Here is a 19,154-nt window from a genome sequence, read left to right as displayed (position 1 = left end):
AGCTATATTTAAATACAGACCCAGCTCATACAGTTAGTGATAGTTCATGCATAAGTAACTTCCATCAGATACCCCCTCAATGATGATGTACATCCCCAGCTTCTGCGTCCAACCATCTTCTGACTTCTCTCCTCCTCGGGTCATTTCTATTGCTGCCTCAGTAGCCATCGTTGTCTTCTCTTCCTAGACCCTATTCCTAGAAAAAAAGAAACTAGGAGATGAGGGGAGAAGGCTGGGAGAGATTTTTGACATCTTCACGCCTGGCTTCAGGACACAGGAGCAGGAAAATCAGCTAAATGAAGATATAATACAGGATGATGGAACAATACAAGCTAGAAAATTGGATTGAGGTATTAGGGAAACAACTGAAATAAATGTACATGAATCCAAGGAGTCTGGGCAATAAAATGGAGGAACCGGAACTACTGTTGCAGGAGGTCAAACCAGATATACAGGGATTACATAAAAATAGTGGAATAGCACCCATGACTGGAATAGTAGAATTGAAAGGTATTTTCTGTTTAGGAAAGATAAGAAGGTAAAGGTGGTGGGGTAGCGCTATACATCAACAAAGTGATAAACTGTAAAGAAATAAGAAGTGATAGTACGGACAAAACAGAATCTGTTTGGGTCAAAAATCTCTTTGGTGAAGGACTGTAAAAATGGTTCTGTAGGAATAATTTTAAGGCTCTGCCATAGACCAGAGGGCCAGATTCAGGTATGCATAGTGATCTCTCTCATATTAGAGTGATAAATACTACTGAGTATTGTCATAATCAGGGGACTTTATCTTCCTGGCTATAGATTATATATTCTAATGCTGCTAATACTAGTAGAGCCCACTTATTCCTGGATGTGAAAGATGACAATTTTCTTCATCAAATCATCACTGAACCAACAAGAGATGATGGCCATTTTAGTCTTGGTCTTGGTAAGTAGTGAGGACATCAAAGAAGAGCTGGTTGTAGGAAATAACCTTGGATCGAGTGATCATGAGTTGATTACATGATTTCAGTGAAATAGCAGGATAATCAAAACCAGATAATCAACTGAGTTTTGATTTCAAAAGGGCAGACTTTGGGAAATTAAGGGAATTGCTGCAGTTAACGAAGTTAGATGAATTAAAGAGCTCAAGGATTCAAATCCCAAGCAAAGGGGAAAAAAACTTGTACGGAAAGGCTCCAGACCCAGATGGATGAACAGCTACCTCAAAAAGCTTATTTAGGAGTAAGCAAAGAAAGCTACATTATGGAGGTTAGAAAATGTAAGAATGAAATAGACTTACTAAAAGTCAAGCTGAATCAGCTCTTGCCAAGGAAATTAAAATAAATAAGAAGAGATGTTTTACAGTGTTGTAGTCATGTTGGTCCCAGATTATTAGAGAGACAAGGTGGCTGAAGTAACAGCTTTTATTGGACCAACTTCTGTTGGTGAAAGAGACAAGTTTTTGAGCTACATACTTTGGGCCGCTATGCAGTGTGGATGGGAAGGAAATTAAAGATAATCTAGGTATGGCCCAAAAACTAAATGAATACTTTGTCTCAGTTTTAAGTAACAATTGTGATATGGAATGTGTATATGAAAACAGTATGGCTGATGGAAATCAGTGTCTAGAAATGGAAATTCATACAAATAAATGTTAAAGGGGATGTACTACAACATGGATTTACCAAAGGTAGACCATGCTGGGCTAACCTGATTTCCTCTTTTGAGAAAACAATAGATTTTTAAGATAAGGGAAGTGCAGTAGATTTAATATATGTGAACTTCAGTAAAGCGTTTAACATGAAATCATTAGTTAAATTAGAGAAAATGTGGATCAGTACGAGCATTCTAGGGTAGATAAGGAATTGGCTAAATGGGAGAAGTCTACCGACTGTGCTGAAAGATGTATTATTAGACTAGAGGGAGGTTACTAGTGGAGTTTCTCAATGATTGGTCTTGGGACCAAATTTGTTCAATATTTTTATTAATGACCTTGGCACAAAAAGTAGGAAGTGTGCTAATGAAATTTGCTGCTGACATAAAGTTGGGAGGCATCGTCAATACAGAGGAGGATTGGAATATTGTACAGGAAAGATATGGAAGACTGAAGTGACAAAAATGGGATGAAATTCAGTAGAACAAAGTGCAAGGTCATGCACTTACGGTCTAATAATAAGAATTTCTGCTACAAGCTGGGAGCTTGTGATGGAGGAAGAGAGAGACCTAAGTGTGTGGATCGATCACAGGAAGGCCATGAGCCACCAATGTGATGTGGCTGTGGGGGGAAAAGGGCAAATGTGATCCTAAGATGTATTAGGTGAGGCATTTCCAATAGTGATAGTGATGTAAGACACTGGTAAGATCTCATTTGGAACACTGTGTACAATTGTAGTCACCCTTGTTCAAGAAAGATTAATTTAAACTAGAACAGCTGCAGAGAAAAGCTATTAGGCTCTTCATTCCCCTGATCATCCTATCTTATGGGAGGACACTGGAAGAGCTTGGATTGTTTAGTCTAGCAAAAAGAAGGCTGAGGGGAGATATGATTATTCTCTGTAAACACATTGGGGTGAGAGGTATGTACCAGGTAAGGTGAAGAACTATTTAAGCTAAAGGACAATGCTGGCACAAGAACAAATGGATATAAACTGGCCATGAACAAATTCAGGCTGGAAATTAGAAGAAAGTTTGTAACCATCAGAAAGGTGAGATTCTGGAACAGCCTCCCTATAGAAGTTGTGGGGAACTGTAAGAGGGAGCTGTACAAATTTATGAAGACAGTTGTCTGACAGGGCTGTTTGTGATGGTAGGGGCCAGGGCTCAACAGTGCTGGGGCTCGCTTCCAATTTATGTCTTATGTTCCTGAAGCTCATGCTTCAGGGTTTCAGCTGCTCACCATCGGGGGTCAGGAAGGGATCTCCCTCTCCCACCGATGTATTCTGGGAAGGGTTTTTTATATCTTTCCTCTGAAGCCTCAGAGATTTCCCTGGCTGGAGACAGGACATTGGGCAGAGGGGGCTAGGGCTCTGAGATGCACCAAGCATTCTCTCTTTCAGGGGCTTGGCTGGCTGGTTCTTACTCATATGCCCAGGATCTAACTGATGACCACATGTGGGATTAGGACGGAATTTTCCCTCAGGTCAGATGGGCAGTGATATTGGCAGGGAGGGAGATTGGCCTTCCTCTGCAGCACGTGGGTGTGGGTCACTTGCCAGGATTATGGGTATATTTCACTTAATTCCCTGCCATTAACCTCGAGCACTGGTGCACCTCAGTCCCTCCTATTCTCTGCCTGTGGCTCATAATATTCTAATCTTCTGTGGGTCTCATTTACTTTGATTTCATCTTTTTAGTGTTCTGGTGCTGGGTGGTGTTGGTGGCCTGTGATATACAGATGGTCAGAGTAGATTATCTAGTGGTCCCTTCTGGCCTTAAACTCTGATTCTTAGACAGTCTTTCTGAGATCATTAAAGGCCAGTTATAATACAATAGAATGTGGTTTTTAGAAGCACTTTTCATCCTGAACAAGCTATTCCAAAATGCTCTGAAGTTTAATTTATAAACTAACTACTAAATTACAGACTGGGGGAGAGGTTGTTTTCCAGCTGATTAGTTTCTGTTCAAAAGTTATGTTTCTGCCTCTTTTCTCCATTTGACTGAATGGCTGTTGTCCTTTTCCTGTATCCTTTTTCACCTTACAATTTACATAATTCCTTCTACTCTTAAGTAATGTCTTACCTAAACACTTGTAATTATATCATGCTATCGTACTTTTCTCTCTAAAAATTGTATTGCCATATCTCTGCCTACAGTTTTAAAGATTAAAATGAACAATTATATTTTATGTTCTTCAGACTGTGCATCAGGTACTTCCCTGAATTGGTCAATATGCTTGTTTTTTAGGTTAATCATATGATATTAATTTAGTTGACTTATCAGTTTATTAACATGTAAGCAGGGAACACTGCAAATAAAATTTGCATGTGTACTGAGTGTGCTTAATGCTATATTTGTATAATGTGTGTATTTATGTTGAAGACAAGGGCTATTGGTCTTAACAACAAATACACCGTGTCTTTGCCATCACCCTTTTTAATATATCACTGAGAAGCTAGAGTTGGGATATTTTCTGACTGGGTGTGTTGTGAGCAACAGTCTAATTAAAAATGGACTAAACCAGGAAAACTTCCTCAAGAAATGATCTATTAAATGTTAGTTATTTGGATAACAGATGCATTACTGTACATTGATCAGCTTCTTTGGTCTGATTGATAGAAGTGAGCTGAGTCGACAGAAACTTCATACACAAGAGCTGATTTCTCAGCTGGAAATGGCAAATGAAAAGATAGCTGAGGTAAGATAATGACCCTCATGGGAACTACTTTGATACAACTACATGCACATATTGTAGAATCTTACTGAACCTTATCCAGATGAGTTACGTAGTTAGTTTATAAGTGCCTCAGAAGATTTTAGAATCCCTCTTAACTTTGCTACCGAATCATGAAACATGAGAAAGGAGAGATCCTCTTTCATTGTTACTAATATTTAAATTGTGTGGTGATTCAGAAAATATTATTTAAAGATCATTTAATCTTATTCATGTATGACTTTTAAAGGTGGGCCCATTACATTCATTATGCAGTAGCATAGTAAAAAAAGGTAGTGTTCTTAGCATACTATATGAGTGGTAGAGTTTACAGAATATCTGTAGGAATGAATAAACGAATGTGCCTTCCATTATACATTAAAAGTAAAGGAAGGTTTGTTTGAAAAGTGTGCCTTATTAAATAATTAATTGACATTTTGAACACAGATATGCCTTTGTCACACTTGTAGTACATCTGGGATAGCACTCTCTAAAACAGTGGTGGGCAACCTGCGGCCCATCAGCGTAATCCACTGGCAGGCCGCGAGACAGTTTGTTTACATTGACCGTCCGCAGGCATGGCCGCCCGCAGCTCCCAGTGGCCACAGTTCGCCGTTCCCAGCGAATGGGAGCTGCGGAAAGAGGCGGCCAGCACGTCCCTGCAACCTGCGCCGCTGTAGCATTTCTGGTGAAGACACCCTAAGCTGACAGGACAGAGCTTTCCCATCAGCTTAATAACACCTGCCTCCATGAGAGGCAGTAGCTGTGTCCGCGGGAGAGCTTGTCCCGCTGACATAGCACTGTCTACACCAGTGTTTAGGTTGGTATAACTTACATTACTATGGAGTGGGGATTATTCATAGCCCTGAGCAACATAAGTTACACCTAAGTAATTTGTAGTGTAGACATACCCTGAGAGTATCTACTTACCCCCAAAGTCTTCAGATCCCATTTCTGTGCAAGTACATTTAGCAGTGATCAGCACTTTCCCTCCTCTGGTGGATAACCATATGATCTTCACTCATCCTGTCACAACTACATTTCTGAGAGTGCTCCTCAGATCCTTTCCACCATTGGTAAAGTTGGCACCTCAGTGGGACCTCAGTTTTGTCCTGTCGTCATTCACTAAACCTCCCTTTAAGCCTCTAGTCACTTGCTCTGTGGCCCATCTGTATATGAAGGTGGCCTTTCAAATAGCTATGATATCACCCAGAAGAGTCAATGAGCTGGGAGTGCTCATGGCGGACCTGCCATATGCGATCTTCTATAAGGAAAAGGTCTCATTACTCCCTCACCCCAGATTCATCTCTAAAGTAGTTTTTGAATTTCATGAGAATCAGGTAATCCACTTACCGGTATTTTGTCCGAAACCACATGATTTGGGGGAAGAGAGAAGGCTCTCTGGATATACAAAGTATTTTGGCCTTTTATATACAAAGGACATTAGAAAGAAATGTAAACTATTTGTTTTCATAGCAGAGCAATAAAGGGGACAAGCTATATTGGCAGAGCTAAGTGGATGTTTGGTGCGCGCACACACACGGTTTGAGGGCTCATTCCACCAAAGGGCAACACACACACACACACACACACACACACACACACATATATATGTAGGGCAGTTACTTGGAGCTCTTTGCATATCTTCGTGAAGCATTATGTTCTGGTCCCAGTCATCCACGGATTCAGCTGTGTGGACAGCAGTACTACAGTCTGCTATCACTTCTGTGTCCTGGCATCCACTTCCTGTTTGACTACTACTTGTTAATCTCTCACACATGGAATACGCAGTGGGACCATCACTCAAAGAAGATAGGAAGGTTACTTACCTGTAACTGGAGATTCTTTGAGATGTGTGGTTCCAGTCTGTATTCCACTACATTCCTTCCATCCCCTCTGCTGTGAATTATTTGGACTGTGGTGAAAATGGGAAACTGGAGGGGAATCTGCCTGCACCCCTTTCATTCTCTCAATTCAGAGCACACATGTGGGCCAAAAGATACTACTTATTTAAAAAAAATCCAGATTCAGGCACATGGTGCGCATACAGCTTGGGACCACCCATCTCAAAGCACCTCCGGTTACAGGTAAGTAACCTCCATTTTATGCAGCCCTGCATCTCCCACATTTCAGATATTTATGATCTATACCTCTCCTGTCTGCAGTTTCTGGAGGCAACTCAAAGCTGCATCACAACCAGTGCTAGCCACACACCCTTCTCCTGCTTGCTGCCAGAACTTCTGCTGCCACAGTAGTAGTTTTCCTTGATCCCATCTTTTTCTTTTAGATTTGTTATTTTAGCTGTTTTCTGAGAAGCTAAAATGTTTTTGTTTTCAAGCCTCCTGGCCTCTTCCTGGTAAGTCCTGGGGCAACAAAGGACTGAAAATATAAGACAAGACCCTTTCTAGAACAAAAAGAGGGGTTAGTGGGTTACAGATTGTTGTAATAATACATTGAATTTATGGCTTATTACAAAATCTGTAACCCATTAACCCCCCTTTTTGTCCTATGACTCAAGAGGTGTTAAGGGGGCACTCTTCTTTGAATGGTCCCTTACAGTATGTGCTAACTACTTATGCTAAACAACCTGTTCCATCTTGCATTTGTCTGTGACGTTCGGAATATCTTTCCCAGACCTGAAGAAGAGCTCTCTCTGGCTCGAAAATTTCTCTCTCTTACCAATAGAAGTCAGTCCAGTAAAAAAATATTACCTCGTCCACCTTGTCTGTCCACGACAGGATGTCAGTCATTAGCCTGCAAGAAACTTAATAATAAAACATCTTTCCCTTTGAGCATTATTATGTTATGTGTTTTCCCATTGATGCCTCCTTTGAGGGCATCAGAAGATCCAAATGAGGATGTCTCACCTTCAGAAAGTGTTGCAAGACCCCATAGACCATAAGAGCAATGAAACATTGCACAGCAATTTCAAAACCTCAGCTATAGCTGTTCAGACTAAAGGTTTTTCATCTATTAAATAGATAAGACTACTTCATGGTAAACAAATGGTTCATCTTCTAGGGGTATGATCCCTGACTGGAGTGAAACATCTTGGGTCCTGTCTTAGTCAAACCCTTGATGTAATTTGTGATGAGTAATGGCTTCTAACTCGGTGGCTACAAGGATGTCATGTTACATCTGTGAATAGTCTTCACTCATTCTGTGCATCTAGATTTACCAGTGAGGATCTATTAGGGGAAACATTAGAGAATTTAGTAGCTGAGACTGCAGAGAGATCTCTGTCCTCTCTATCAAAGCCAGCACAGGAATCAGTTAGTTGCTACCAACGCCAAGGTTATCTAAGAAGGGACTGTTACTCTGGCAGGAGGAGAAAATCTGGAGCAGAAGTTTCCAATGAAACTTTTCCTCCAAACCAACAAAGTCCTTAGCATGACAAAGCCTTTTCCTTCTGATTCACCTCTGGACCCAGAGTCTTTAGTGGCTAGTCGTAATCACACCAAGGCATAGCTCACAGGCCGTGCAGCATGTAGTTCCATAACCCAGACACTGTATTGCCTCCAAGCGCATGGCTTTGCAATGACATGAGGAAAAGTTCCACGATTCCCTTGACAAATACAATTTACCTTGGAGTGAAGATAGACACTGCCGTGTCTAAGATCTACCCATCATTAAGACATATTTCAGATGATCCAGGATCTGGTATCCATGCTGGACAAATGAATGAGGCCAATCATAGCTCAGTGTCTCTAGCTACTGGGCATTCAGGTCTCGTGCATATGGGTCTCCACATGGGCAAGGTCACATTGTGTCTCCAGGCCTTTTTTCTGAGAGCGTGGGACCATTCTCTGGAGTGAATGTAAGACAGGGTAATGATTTCCAACCAGATGTTAGATTACCTAAAATGATGCATGGTCCCAGAGAACATCTGCAGGGGTCTTTCAATATGTCTTCCAGGCCTGCAAGTTCTCACAAAAGATGCCAGTCTGAAGGGATCGGGAACACTTCTGGGACCCAGAAAAATGTAGGGTATCTGGAGTCTGGGAAAAGGAATCTCATCATCAAGCTCTTGGACCTCACAGCTGACAAACTAGCTTTACTGAGATTCCAGACCTACCTAGAGAGCAACCAAGTCCTGGTCTAGCCAGACAACCACAATTGTGTGCATAAGCAATAAGGAACAAGGAGCATAGTCCTTCATGCATAAGCAATGGAGACAATGGAACATGCAGACGTGACTCGCACTTCCCTAAAGGCGATATACACAAAAGAAGAACCGAACCTAAAGGCAGACTGGCTCAACAGACACAAAGTCAGCTGCTCAGGGTGATGCCTGAACCAGGAAGTCTTCACTCTGATCTCACAGACATTCGGTCTCCCCTCAGTCAACCTGTTTTGACAATCGCAAGAATTCAAAATAGCCAAAACTCTTCACCCGGGAAGCAAAACTCAGGCCCAATGCTCTGTCTCACACGTGGCCTCAAGGCCTGCTATATGTATTCCCACTCTTCTCTCTCCTAGGAAAGATGAACCAAAAGATAAGGCAAGAAGGATGACAGAACTCTGAACCGACCAAAGAGATACTGGTTCACTGATCTGATAACTGTTGCAGCTTCTAACAAGACCTGATATCTTTTTTTCCACCTCGACCCAGATAGTCTTCAACTGACAGCCTGCTATTGAAAGGGAAATGTTAACGACACTCGGCCTGTCTTCCAAAATGATCCAGGCCTCTCCTGTCATCCAGAACAGTTTCAACACTGAAAATCTACTCATGTGGACCAAGTTCAGTGCCTGATGCCGAGAGTGCAACAAAAATGCAAATTCACAGGATCCTCAGGGTTCTTGGCAGAACCTTCAGGTATCCAGATTGCTCAGGGCTGTCAGAAGAGTCTTCCCTTAGTGGATCCTACCACTGGTGTTGAAAGCCCTGACCACCCATCTCTTTGAGCTAGTGACTTCTTTCATTATCTCCATGGCCACAGCACCTGACTGAGAAGCAGTGGCACACCTTAAATGTCAGATGAGCACTGAAAACTTATATCAAGTGTGTACAGTCCACAAGGAGATCAGGTTTCCTATTCAGTTCCTTTCATTCCTAAGTGCCAAGGGTTTAGAGTATCCAAACTATCCCTTTTTATCAGAGTATGCATCACTGAGGCATACAAGCCATCCAGTACACCTCTTCCAGAAGGAATCAAGGCATCTTCTACAAGATGCATGGCAAGCTTATGGGCCAAAAGAGTGTGCACTTCCACTGTAGAGATCTGCAGAGCAGCCACGTGATCATTGGCTACATTGGCTAACACCTCTATCAAATACTATAAGGCGGACGTTCTGTCTCCATAGAGGCCTCCTTTGGCAGGAAGGTGCTGCAGGTAATGGTCCAGACATAACCTGGCTATTTGACCAGTTCAGAAAAAGGGTCTTTCCTATTTCTTATGTTCACTTTTCTGACTGTTCTACTCCTGTTCTCTGCTTGTTACTTCCCATGTGTATCAGAATTGTGAGAGACCCTAGGCTGAAGAATGGAAAATTTCTTATACAGTAATTTCCTTTCTGCTAGCAGCAGCATCTACCACAATTCTACCCGTCCTGGTTACCTTCACAGTCAAGGGTCAGCATTTTATTTGGATAGTTACCGCAGTGGCCTACTGTACATAATTAATTAGTTGCCACTGAAGTTATTGTTACTAAGCATTGGCTGAGTTTTTTTCACAGCTTTGGAATGAATCATCTGGCACAAAGCAGAAGGGGCAGTGGCTAGCACAGGCTGTACTGCAGCTTTGAACCTCCTCTGGAAACTGCAGATGTGGGGGAATAGCCCATACATATCAGAATTGTGAAAGATGCTGTGAGCAGAAAGGAAATTATCAGGTAAGAAATTTTCCAATATTCCAGAAATACCAACTTTTATGAGATGTCTAAACTAAAATATTGACGTTAATGTAACTTGATTTGAAGTCTACTTTGTATAGAAAATTTGTACAATCAAAAATATAAAACAGGATTTCTGCTTTTATATGATGTTTGTGAGCTGGAAATTATTCAGAATCACAAGTGTATATAATTTCCTGTCTTGTAGATGGTAAATAGTTCCAATATTTGGCATTGACCTAATTCCTTTTGCTCAGTTTTCTCACTGCAATATATATGAAACGTACAGTTGTAATAAGATCTTTCACTTATACAGAATGAAAAATTAATGATGGAGCATCAAGAAAAAGTCAACAGACTTCAAAGGCGACTAACACAGGCAGAACAGAGGGCAGCTATAGCATCTCAACAGGTACAAAACTGTAATCAGAAAACAACCTTATTACAGCTGCATAACAAGAGATCTTTGAATGTTACAAGAAAAAATGTTATTTTGGAATCTCCCTAGGGTAGAGGTAATTGTTTATTTTATTTATTTATTATACCTAGTAAAGTAGCTGATCTAACTTGGCAAAATGTGTCATTTCAGAACTAGAATATATATATAACCATACTCCAAGTTTTCTTCTGACCGTTATGAGGGAGTGGAATACTTCACTTGGACACATCACTGAAAATCCATGCTTTCATGTAATATGTTTGTGGAAATAAATTAGATGTGAACTCTGTTTATGTGGTTCTCATTATATTAATGAAAGCATGTGAGTTTTTAGTAATCCTTTGCAATAAAGGAAGGAGCCCACTTATTAAGTCTGTGCAAAACTGAATCAAGATCAGAATGAGGGAATAAACTATAAAGTTTAAATACCTATCACCACTGATTACACAGAACAGCTGATCCAGCCCCCTTGCAAATTGACCAGTAAGGCTGTATTCATTAGAAATGATGGCTTCATAGTAATAAAATGCAAATGTTGTACTAGCTCCCACAGACTGGCACCTGTAGAATCTCATTCTGATTCAGAAGACAAATATGTCTTCATTTCATAGTTATAGAACTCTGTCTAGGCTTTTTTAGGCAGTCAAAGCTAGTTTAAGACAGAGACAGTTGTGGGTCAGGAATTTCTAGGGCCCAAATTGTGTTCTATGTCTACTCAGTTCTATCATATACCCTCTTACTTTTAGCTTACAATTTTCAGTCTCCCTCCACAAAAGTAAATAATTTAAAAAGGAAGCTTGTGTTGCTGTGTGGGGAGGAAAGTGATTCTCCCTCACACAGTTCATAATTTTGGGGAGAAAACATAAGAACAGCCACATTGGGTCAAGCCAATGGTCCCTGTAGCCCAGTATCCTTTCTCTGACAGTGACCACTGCCAGATGCCTCAGAGTAAATGTACAGAGTTGGGCAATTATTGAGTAATCCATCCCATCATCTAGTCCCAGCTTCTGTCAGTTGGAGGTTAAGGGATACATGGTCAGGGCATGGGGTAGTGTCCCTGACCATCTTGGCTAATAGCCATTGATGGACCTATCTCCATGAACTTATCTAATTCTTTTTTAAACCTAATTATACTTTGTCTTTACAACATCCCATGGCAACAAGTTCAACATGTTGACTATGTGTTGTGTGAAGAAATATTTTCCTTTTTTTGTTTCAAACCGACTGCCTTTTAATTTCATAATTTAATTTAAGTTCTTGTGTTATGTGAAGGGATAAATAACACTTCCTTATTTACTTTCGCCATACCAATCATGATTTTTTAGATCTCTATCATATCCTCCCCCCTTAGTCATCTGTTTTCCAAGATGAACAGTCCTGTAATTCTAATCTCTCCTCATATAGAAGCTGTTCCATACCTCTAATCTTTTTTTTCTCTTCTCTGTACTTTTCCCCATTCTAATTTATCTTTTTTGAGATGGGACAACCAGAACTGCATGAATGCAGTATTTAAGATATGGGTGTACCATGGATTTATGTAGTGGCCTAATATTTTCAGTCTTATTTGTCCCTTTCCTAATGGTTCCTAACCTTGTTAGCTTTTTTGACTGCTGCTGCATGTTGAACAGATGTTTATAGAGAACTATCCACAATGACTCCCAAGATCTCTGTCTTGAGTGGTAACAGCTAGTTTAGACCCTATCATTTTGTATGTATAGTTGGGATTATGTTTTCCAATATGCATTACTTCCCATTTATCAGCGTTGGATTTCATCTGCCATTTTGTTGCCAAGTTACCCAGTTTTGTGAGATCTCTTTGTAACTCTTCACAGTAAGCTTCGACTTATCTTGTATCTCTTTGTATCATCTGCAAATTTTGGTACCTCACTGTTCACTCCCTTTTCCACCTCATTTATGAATATGTTGAACAATACAAGTCCCAGTAATAGTCTTCGGGGGACCCTGTTCTTTACTTCTCTCCATTGTGAAAACTAACCACTTATTCCTATACTTTCTTTCGTGTAGTTTAGCCATTTACTGATCTATGAGAGGGCCTTCCCTCTCATCCTATAACTGCTTACTTTGCTTAAGAGCCATTGGTGAGGGACCTTGTCAAAGGCTTTCTGAAAGTTCAAGTATACTATAACAACTGGCTTACCCTTGTCCACGTGATTATTGATCCCTCTCAAAGAGTTGTAATAGATTGGTGCGGCATGATTTCTTTTTACAAAAGCCTTATTGACTCTTCCCCAACATATTTATCTATATGTCTGATGATTTGTTTTTTTCATAGTTTCAACCCATTTGCCTGTTACTGAGGTTAGGCTTAGTGGCCTATAATTGCCAGGATCACCTCTGGAACTTTTTAAAAAATCAATGTTATGTTAGCTATTAGCTATCCTCCAGTCTTCTGGCAGAGAGGCTGATTTAAGTGATAGGTTACGTACCATTGTTAGTCGTTTTGTAATTTCAGATTTGAGTTCCTTTAGAACTCTTGGCTGAATACCATCTCGTCCTGGTAACTTATTACTGTTTAATTTATTAGCTTGTTCCAAAACCACCTCTACTGCCAGACCCCTCAATCTGAATCAATGCCTCAGATTTGTCACCTACACGTGAACCATTCTTTTTAGGTATCTCCCCTCTATCTTCTGCAATGAAGACTAATGTAAAGAATTCATTGTTTCTCCGCAACAGCCTCCTCTTCCTTGACTGCTTCTTTAGCACCTTAATTGTCCAGTGATTGCTCGGCAGACTTCCTTCTTCTGATGTACTTTAAAAAAATTTTGGCTATTAGTTATTTTGTCTTTTGCTAGTTGCTTTTCAAATTCTTTCTTTGCCTGCCCTATTATATTTATACATTTGACTTGCCAGAATTTATGCTCCTATTTTCCTCACTAGAATTTGACTTCCAATTTGTAAAAGATGTCTTTTTGTCTCTAACTGAATCTTTTACTCTGCTGTTTGGCCACAGTGGCGCTTTTTTTTTATCCTTTTATTGTTTTTTTGTGTTTTTTTTATAATTTTGAGTATACATTTTGTTTGAGTCTCTATTATGGTGGTCTTAAATAGTCTCCATGCAGTTTTCAGGCATTTCACCCTTGTGATTGTTCCTTTTAATTTCTATTTAACTAGTATCCCCTTTTTTGTGTAATCCCCTTTTTGAAGTTAAATACTACTGTGGTGGATTTCTTTGGCATTTTCCCCCTACAAGGATGTTAATTTTAATTACATTATGGTCACTATTACTGAGCATTTTAGCTATATTCACCTCTTGGAATAGATTCTGTGCTCCACTTAGGACTAAATCAAGAATTGCCTCTGTCCTTGTTGGGTCCAGGACAAGCTGCTCCAAGAAGCAATCATGATACATTTTGGACATAAATTACAAAGTCAGGAGGGCAGTTTTACAGCTTAAGAGTTTGATGTTGATCCAGCACCAGAATGCCCTCCATACACACACCTCCCTTCCAGTAATAACATTAACTACATTAGAATCACAAGGCAAAAATTACAGAGCTGTAAACCGTTAGCAGGAAATCAATCCTGCACATGGAACAGTTATACTATCCCTTCCTCATTAGCATTGTGCTCCCAAATTGAACTGTTTACTACACTTCAGTAGTCTTGAATGTTACTCCCTCTAAGATTGTCTGGAGTGCAACCCTCTACAGTGCATTAGTGCTTATTAGTGGGAAAGCAGTGGATGGAAAATAGCTAGATTTGTTAGGTCCAAGGATATTAGGAGAAGTGCAGTCTGACAGACAGGGATAATAAGCAGAAATGAACAACATGGAAAATACGTAGTTTTGCTTGTTTCACCTTTGCAGTGAGTGTCAAGAAGAAAGAAAACTCAAAACTTGAAACTCACACCGCCCCACTGCAAATTATGTCCTGCATACAAATGTTGCAAATGTTTAATATGTCCTGTCCACCCTGTTTCAACATTAAAGATCCCACATACCTTTTCTTAAGATAGGAGTTTGGAGTAGGAGTTTGCCTGTGTAACCGTGACCCAAATTTCATCTGTCTATGGTTGTGCAGTTTGCTATGTGCCACTTGTTCCCTTAGCTGTTGCCCTCTACTGCAAAGGTTTGCATTTCAGTGATGCAGTATGTATAAGAAGTAGCATGTGTAGCAGTTTCAGGATGAAAGATACTATCTATAAAATGTAATATTTCTATTAAATAGCTAGTGATTGGTTTTTACGTAATAGTCTAATACCTATAAAAGAGGAGTGCAACACTGAAAAATCACCACTAAAATGCAGTCCTTTAGACAGACATGGCATTATTTTAAAATAATTTGAATTCTACATGTTTCATGCATTTTATTTTAGTACAGCACATCCTCTATTACCCAATCCTCAGTCATTCAAAACTCCTCTGTATGTGAAATAGGGTCACAGCCATGGGTATACATTGAGAATTCTTTCAAGTATGCAAAATCTCAGTTATCTGTGTTTATTCCGTCTCCTCCATGGCATTTTGCTTATTGAGATTTCCATGGAATAGTGAAACTATTGACTGTTTGTTTTTAATTGCAGCTCAATGTGATTACTGTGCAGAGGAAAAAAGCTGCCTCCGTGGTGGATCTAGAAAATATTTAAAAAATATACTTTGTTCATTCACACCACTTAGGAATTGGAAAATCTGTCAGAGGAACACGGTATTGGAGCATTAAAGTCTATAGTGCACAGCTAGACTTGTGTAATTTGCATAAACATTTTCCATTCTATTTGCACAAGAGGGAAAAAAAGCTGAATTGTGGCTCCTTCACAGTAAATACAGTGAGAGTCTGCAAAATAATATGATTTCAAATGTAGAATGAAGCCTACCTTCATCAATGTAAAATTACACAAATGTACTGTGCATAGTATGGTTTTTGTTTTTGTTTTACTTAATGGCAATCATGACAAAGTAGTATTAAAGAAATATATACCAATGTGCTGGCAATTATAAACACCTTTACTCTATATGTACAAATGATTTGTTTAATTACATTTTGTATGACATTTTCTTAATGTACATGTGCAATGTAATAAATTATGTACTTTCTAAACAGATTGTGTGCATGGGAAAGAATGGACTGCATCCTCTTTGGTGAATGAAACTGAGAAATTAGTTATGTCCTAAGTTTCAAATAGTGGGGGTGTATGGTAATTTTGCACATGGCTGCCCTGCCTTTCACTGTTTTGAGTACTCTATTCGTGGTTTTTTTCAGTTTGTTTCCTCTGTGATGTCCATTGAAAAGGGTAAAATGTAGACACTAAACTGGTCTCTGGTACACTCAGGCTCTTCCAATTGTACTCTTACTGTAATTGCTACTTCACAGTTGTGCCTTACCTCTCTGATCAGCTCCTTTCCCTGGTATGCACGTGTATGGGAACCTGTGGCAACTGTTATTCCTAGCAGCACACTATACAACATCCTAGGTGAAGTCATATAGAAGAATTTGTAGTGATTATGCACCCCCCTTGACTCTTTCAGATCAAAATATTCATTTTAATTCCACAGAATAAGGGTTCAAGGACTTTCCTGAGATTACATTTTGTCCTTTTTGCTTTGAGGATGGCAAATTCTATGCAATTATTATAAAAAAGGCGTTTGAAGGAAAATTAGCATATTAGACTCTTAACTGTTTTCTCTTTAAGCATATATAACATTTGAAAATTCATCCGGCAGATCTTGAAAGTCCATCATTGTCTGAAGTAAGTGATTTTAATTTCTTGTGTGTTTATTTGAAGGTTTTCACAATACTGTACATTTCCTTCTCCCTTGCAGTATATTTACAATATAAAGGACAATGCAACTTAAAATTATTTGGACTGATAATTCACCCAGGCTTACCTGAAAATTTCCTTTCTTTGAATAAGATGCATAGATTTTTACAATGGATCTTCAGCCTGCTTGCATCTTTAGGGGCAGAACCAGACAGTCAGTCGCTGGCAGGTAGGGGTCTCTCCTGCCCGCAAGGAGTCTGTCAGTTAAGACAACTTCCATAGCTAAGGATAAATCTCATTTAATAATCTAAGAAAAAAACTGTACTTAAGAAAGAATAACTACTGCTGTCTCCTACCGCGGAGCATACTTTTAAACAATCACTTCCTCAGTTTGATGTATCCCAGTGCCAAGCCCTATTTATAACAGAAAACTCTGCCAAGGGCGGGCTGGCTCTGTGAACCTGTTACTCAAAGTTGGTTTTCAAGTAAGCATGGATCCACTTTCCTGTTTCTCCTTATACCCTATTAGCCACCACATTATTCCAATTAATCTTTGTTCCCAAAAAATAGGCGAGGCTTGCAGCATGCCAGAAAGATCACTAAAAACCTAGACACTAAGCCAAAAGAGAGAGTGCATTTGAAAACCTGTGGTCCCTCACTGAGAGCACCTCACTTGCTGTCCGTCTCTTTGCATTTAAACAGGGAGCATGAGCACCTCAACTGATCTCATACAGAGCTAGTTTTACTAAATATGCAATTTTTACAGTATCTTCTTTTAATCTTTTAACGCCTCTGCCCTTGTCACGTCACAGTGCTGCAGTTCATATACTTACTTCCTAAAAACCCATCTTCATACAAGAGAAAAGCTGCCTGTTTTCTCATATTTTATTTGCACTTTGATTTTATTGGCACAATCAGCAATAGATGGGAGTATAATTGAAAGAATGTCCTAAAATCAAAGGAATAATTTATTTAATCAGAAACAAGCACTCTCTGGTTCTAGTAAATTAAAGATGGCTTATTGAAATGTTGACCATTTCCACAGATGATCAATAAATCCAAGCTAGAGAATGACTCACACTACTTGAGCCATTTCTCATCAGAGCAGAGGCTGGCGTGGGTCAAGAAGGGGTGATTTCTAACGCTCAGACTACAGGCTGTACATCATGAATCAGAGAGGTACAATTGCCCCTTCTGTGCACATTTTGCGTGAGGTTGTGTACTGGTGATATATTGGAACTTATAAAATAGCTTACATTTAGGGAATATGCAGTTGAGGTATGAAGCTATAAAATAATAGAGGCAACTAATACAAACCAAAAAGGTCTGGGTTGATAGTGCTGTTCAAACTGCAAGCATCCCCAGCTTTCAGTTCAAAATGACGTGTTGATTATAGATCTTTTATTATTGAAGGAAATTAACACATATATTGACATCATAATTATAGGCTGTACTGCCTTATAAAGGGAATTGTCAAACAAGCTTTATAAGACCCTATTTTCAGTTGCTTTATAACCCTGCTAAACTTTTTGGAAAATTTCAGCCAAAACAATTAAGCCGTTTCCAAAAACAAGGCTGGGGCAGGGTATATTTTGCCGATATTAAGATTGTCAGGATTTGTTGTCTTTCAGAAGCTTTAGCACCCCCATGCAGGAAGTTGAAATTTAGTAGAGGGTAGCCTTTTTGTCAGACGTGTGCCTTCTGCCTGGCCCTTAAAAATCTGTCCAAATTTGACCAAGACATAAGACCGAAAAAATCCTCAATTCATACATGCTCAGTAGAGACTTGCTAAAACAGTTCAATTTTCTGAAGATTCCATCTTCCCTGAGCATGATTTTCCCTGCAATTGCAATTTCTGGATGCCCTGGGCTGTGGTGGGTCCAGGCATTGGAGTTGAGAGAAGGTTCTAAATGCACAGAATGGACCTGCTCTAGCGATTAAATGGTTGTGTTCTAGGGGAGGCTGTTGAACAGTCAGAAGGTATATAGACTCAGACTTGTGGGGCTGTAAAATTGCAGTTAAATGTTCAGGTTTGGGCTGGAACCCAGAGCTGTGGGACTGTTCACATGTCTACATCACAATTTTACAGCCCCACAGCCTGAGCCCCAGCCAACTGACTCAGGCCAGCCATGGCTGTTTAACTGCCATGTAGACATACCCTAATTGTTTTCTGGATGCCTGACTTAAAAAAAAAAAAAAAAAAAAAAATCAGACCTCGGGAGCTTATTAGTGCTGAGCACTAAATTGTTACTGAAGTCAATGGGAGCTTCTTCTTTGAACATATAAAGTGCTGTATAATAATACTAAGTACTCTGAAAAACGAGGTCTCTCACAGGGTACCCAAAATTAGTGGATACTTTTTACCTTAATTTCTCTCTGCCTTAGTTCTCCATTTACAAAGTGGGGATAATACCTCCATCTCACAGGGATGCTGTGAAAATAATAAATCATAGAATATCAGGATTGGAAGGGACCTCGGGAGTCTCATCTAGTCCAACCCCCTGCTCAAAGCAGGACCAATTCCCAACTAAATAATCCCAGCCAGGGCTTTGTCAAGCCTGACCTTAAAAACCTCTAAGGAAGGAGATTCCACTACCTCCCTAGGTAACCTATTCCAGTGCTTCACCACCCTCCTAGTGAAAAAGTTTTTCCTAATATGCAACCTAAATCTCCCTCACTGCAACTTGAGACCATTGCTCCTTGTTCTGTCATCTGGTACCACTGAGAACAGTCTAGATCCAGCCTCTTTGGAACCCCCTTTCAGGTAGTTGAAAGCAGTTATCAAATCCCCCCTCATTCTTCTC

The 19,154-nt window shown here is 39.8% G+C and overlaps 1 protein-coding gene across 7 annotated transcripts in view; it reads left to right on the top strand.

Annotated features, from left to right (window-relative positions):
- Window positions 1-15,689, top strand: part of SCLT1 (sodium channel and clathrin linker 1) — a 120,447-nt gene extending 104,758 nt beyond the window's left edge. For 2 of the 7 annotated variants that reach the window (XM_005282739.5, XM_065597702.1), the window contains exons 20-22: window positions 4,261-4,339; window positions 10,506-10,704; window positions 15,175-15,689. In XM_005282739.5, coding sequence (XP_005282796.2) covers window positions 4,261-4,339; window positions 10,506-10,697 — 271 coding nt within the window. In that variant the 3' untranslated portion in view covers window positions 10,698-10,704; window positions 15,175-15,689. Of the gene's footprint in view, window positions 1-187; window positions 351-4,260; window positions 4,340-10,505; window positions 10,705-15,174 lie in introns of all 7 variants that reach the window. The other 5 variants (XR_010601777.1, XR_010601779.1, XM_005282740.5 and 2 more) reach the window with 5 other exon arrangements.
- Window positions 15,690-19,154: the final 3,465 nt, after the last annotated feature.

The sequence above is a fragment of the Chrysemys picta genome, chromosome 5 (assembly GCF_011386835.1).
Source record: "Chrysemys picta bellii isolate R12L10 chromosome 5, ASM1138683v2, whole genome shotgun sequence".
NCBI lineage: Eukaryota > Metazoa > Chordata > Testudines > Emydidae > Chrysemys > Chrysemys picta.
The sequence above is the reverse complement of the archived record's forward strand: the minus strand, read 5'-3'. Positions and strand labels throughout refer to the sequence as shown.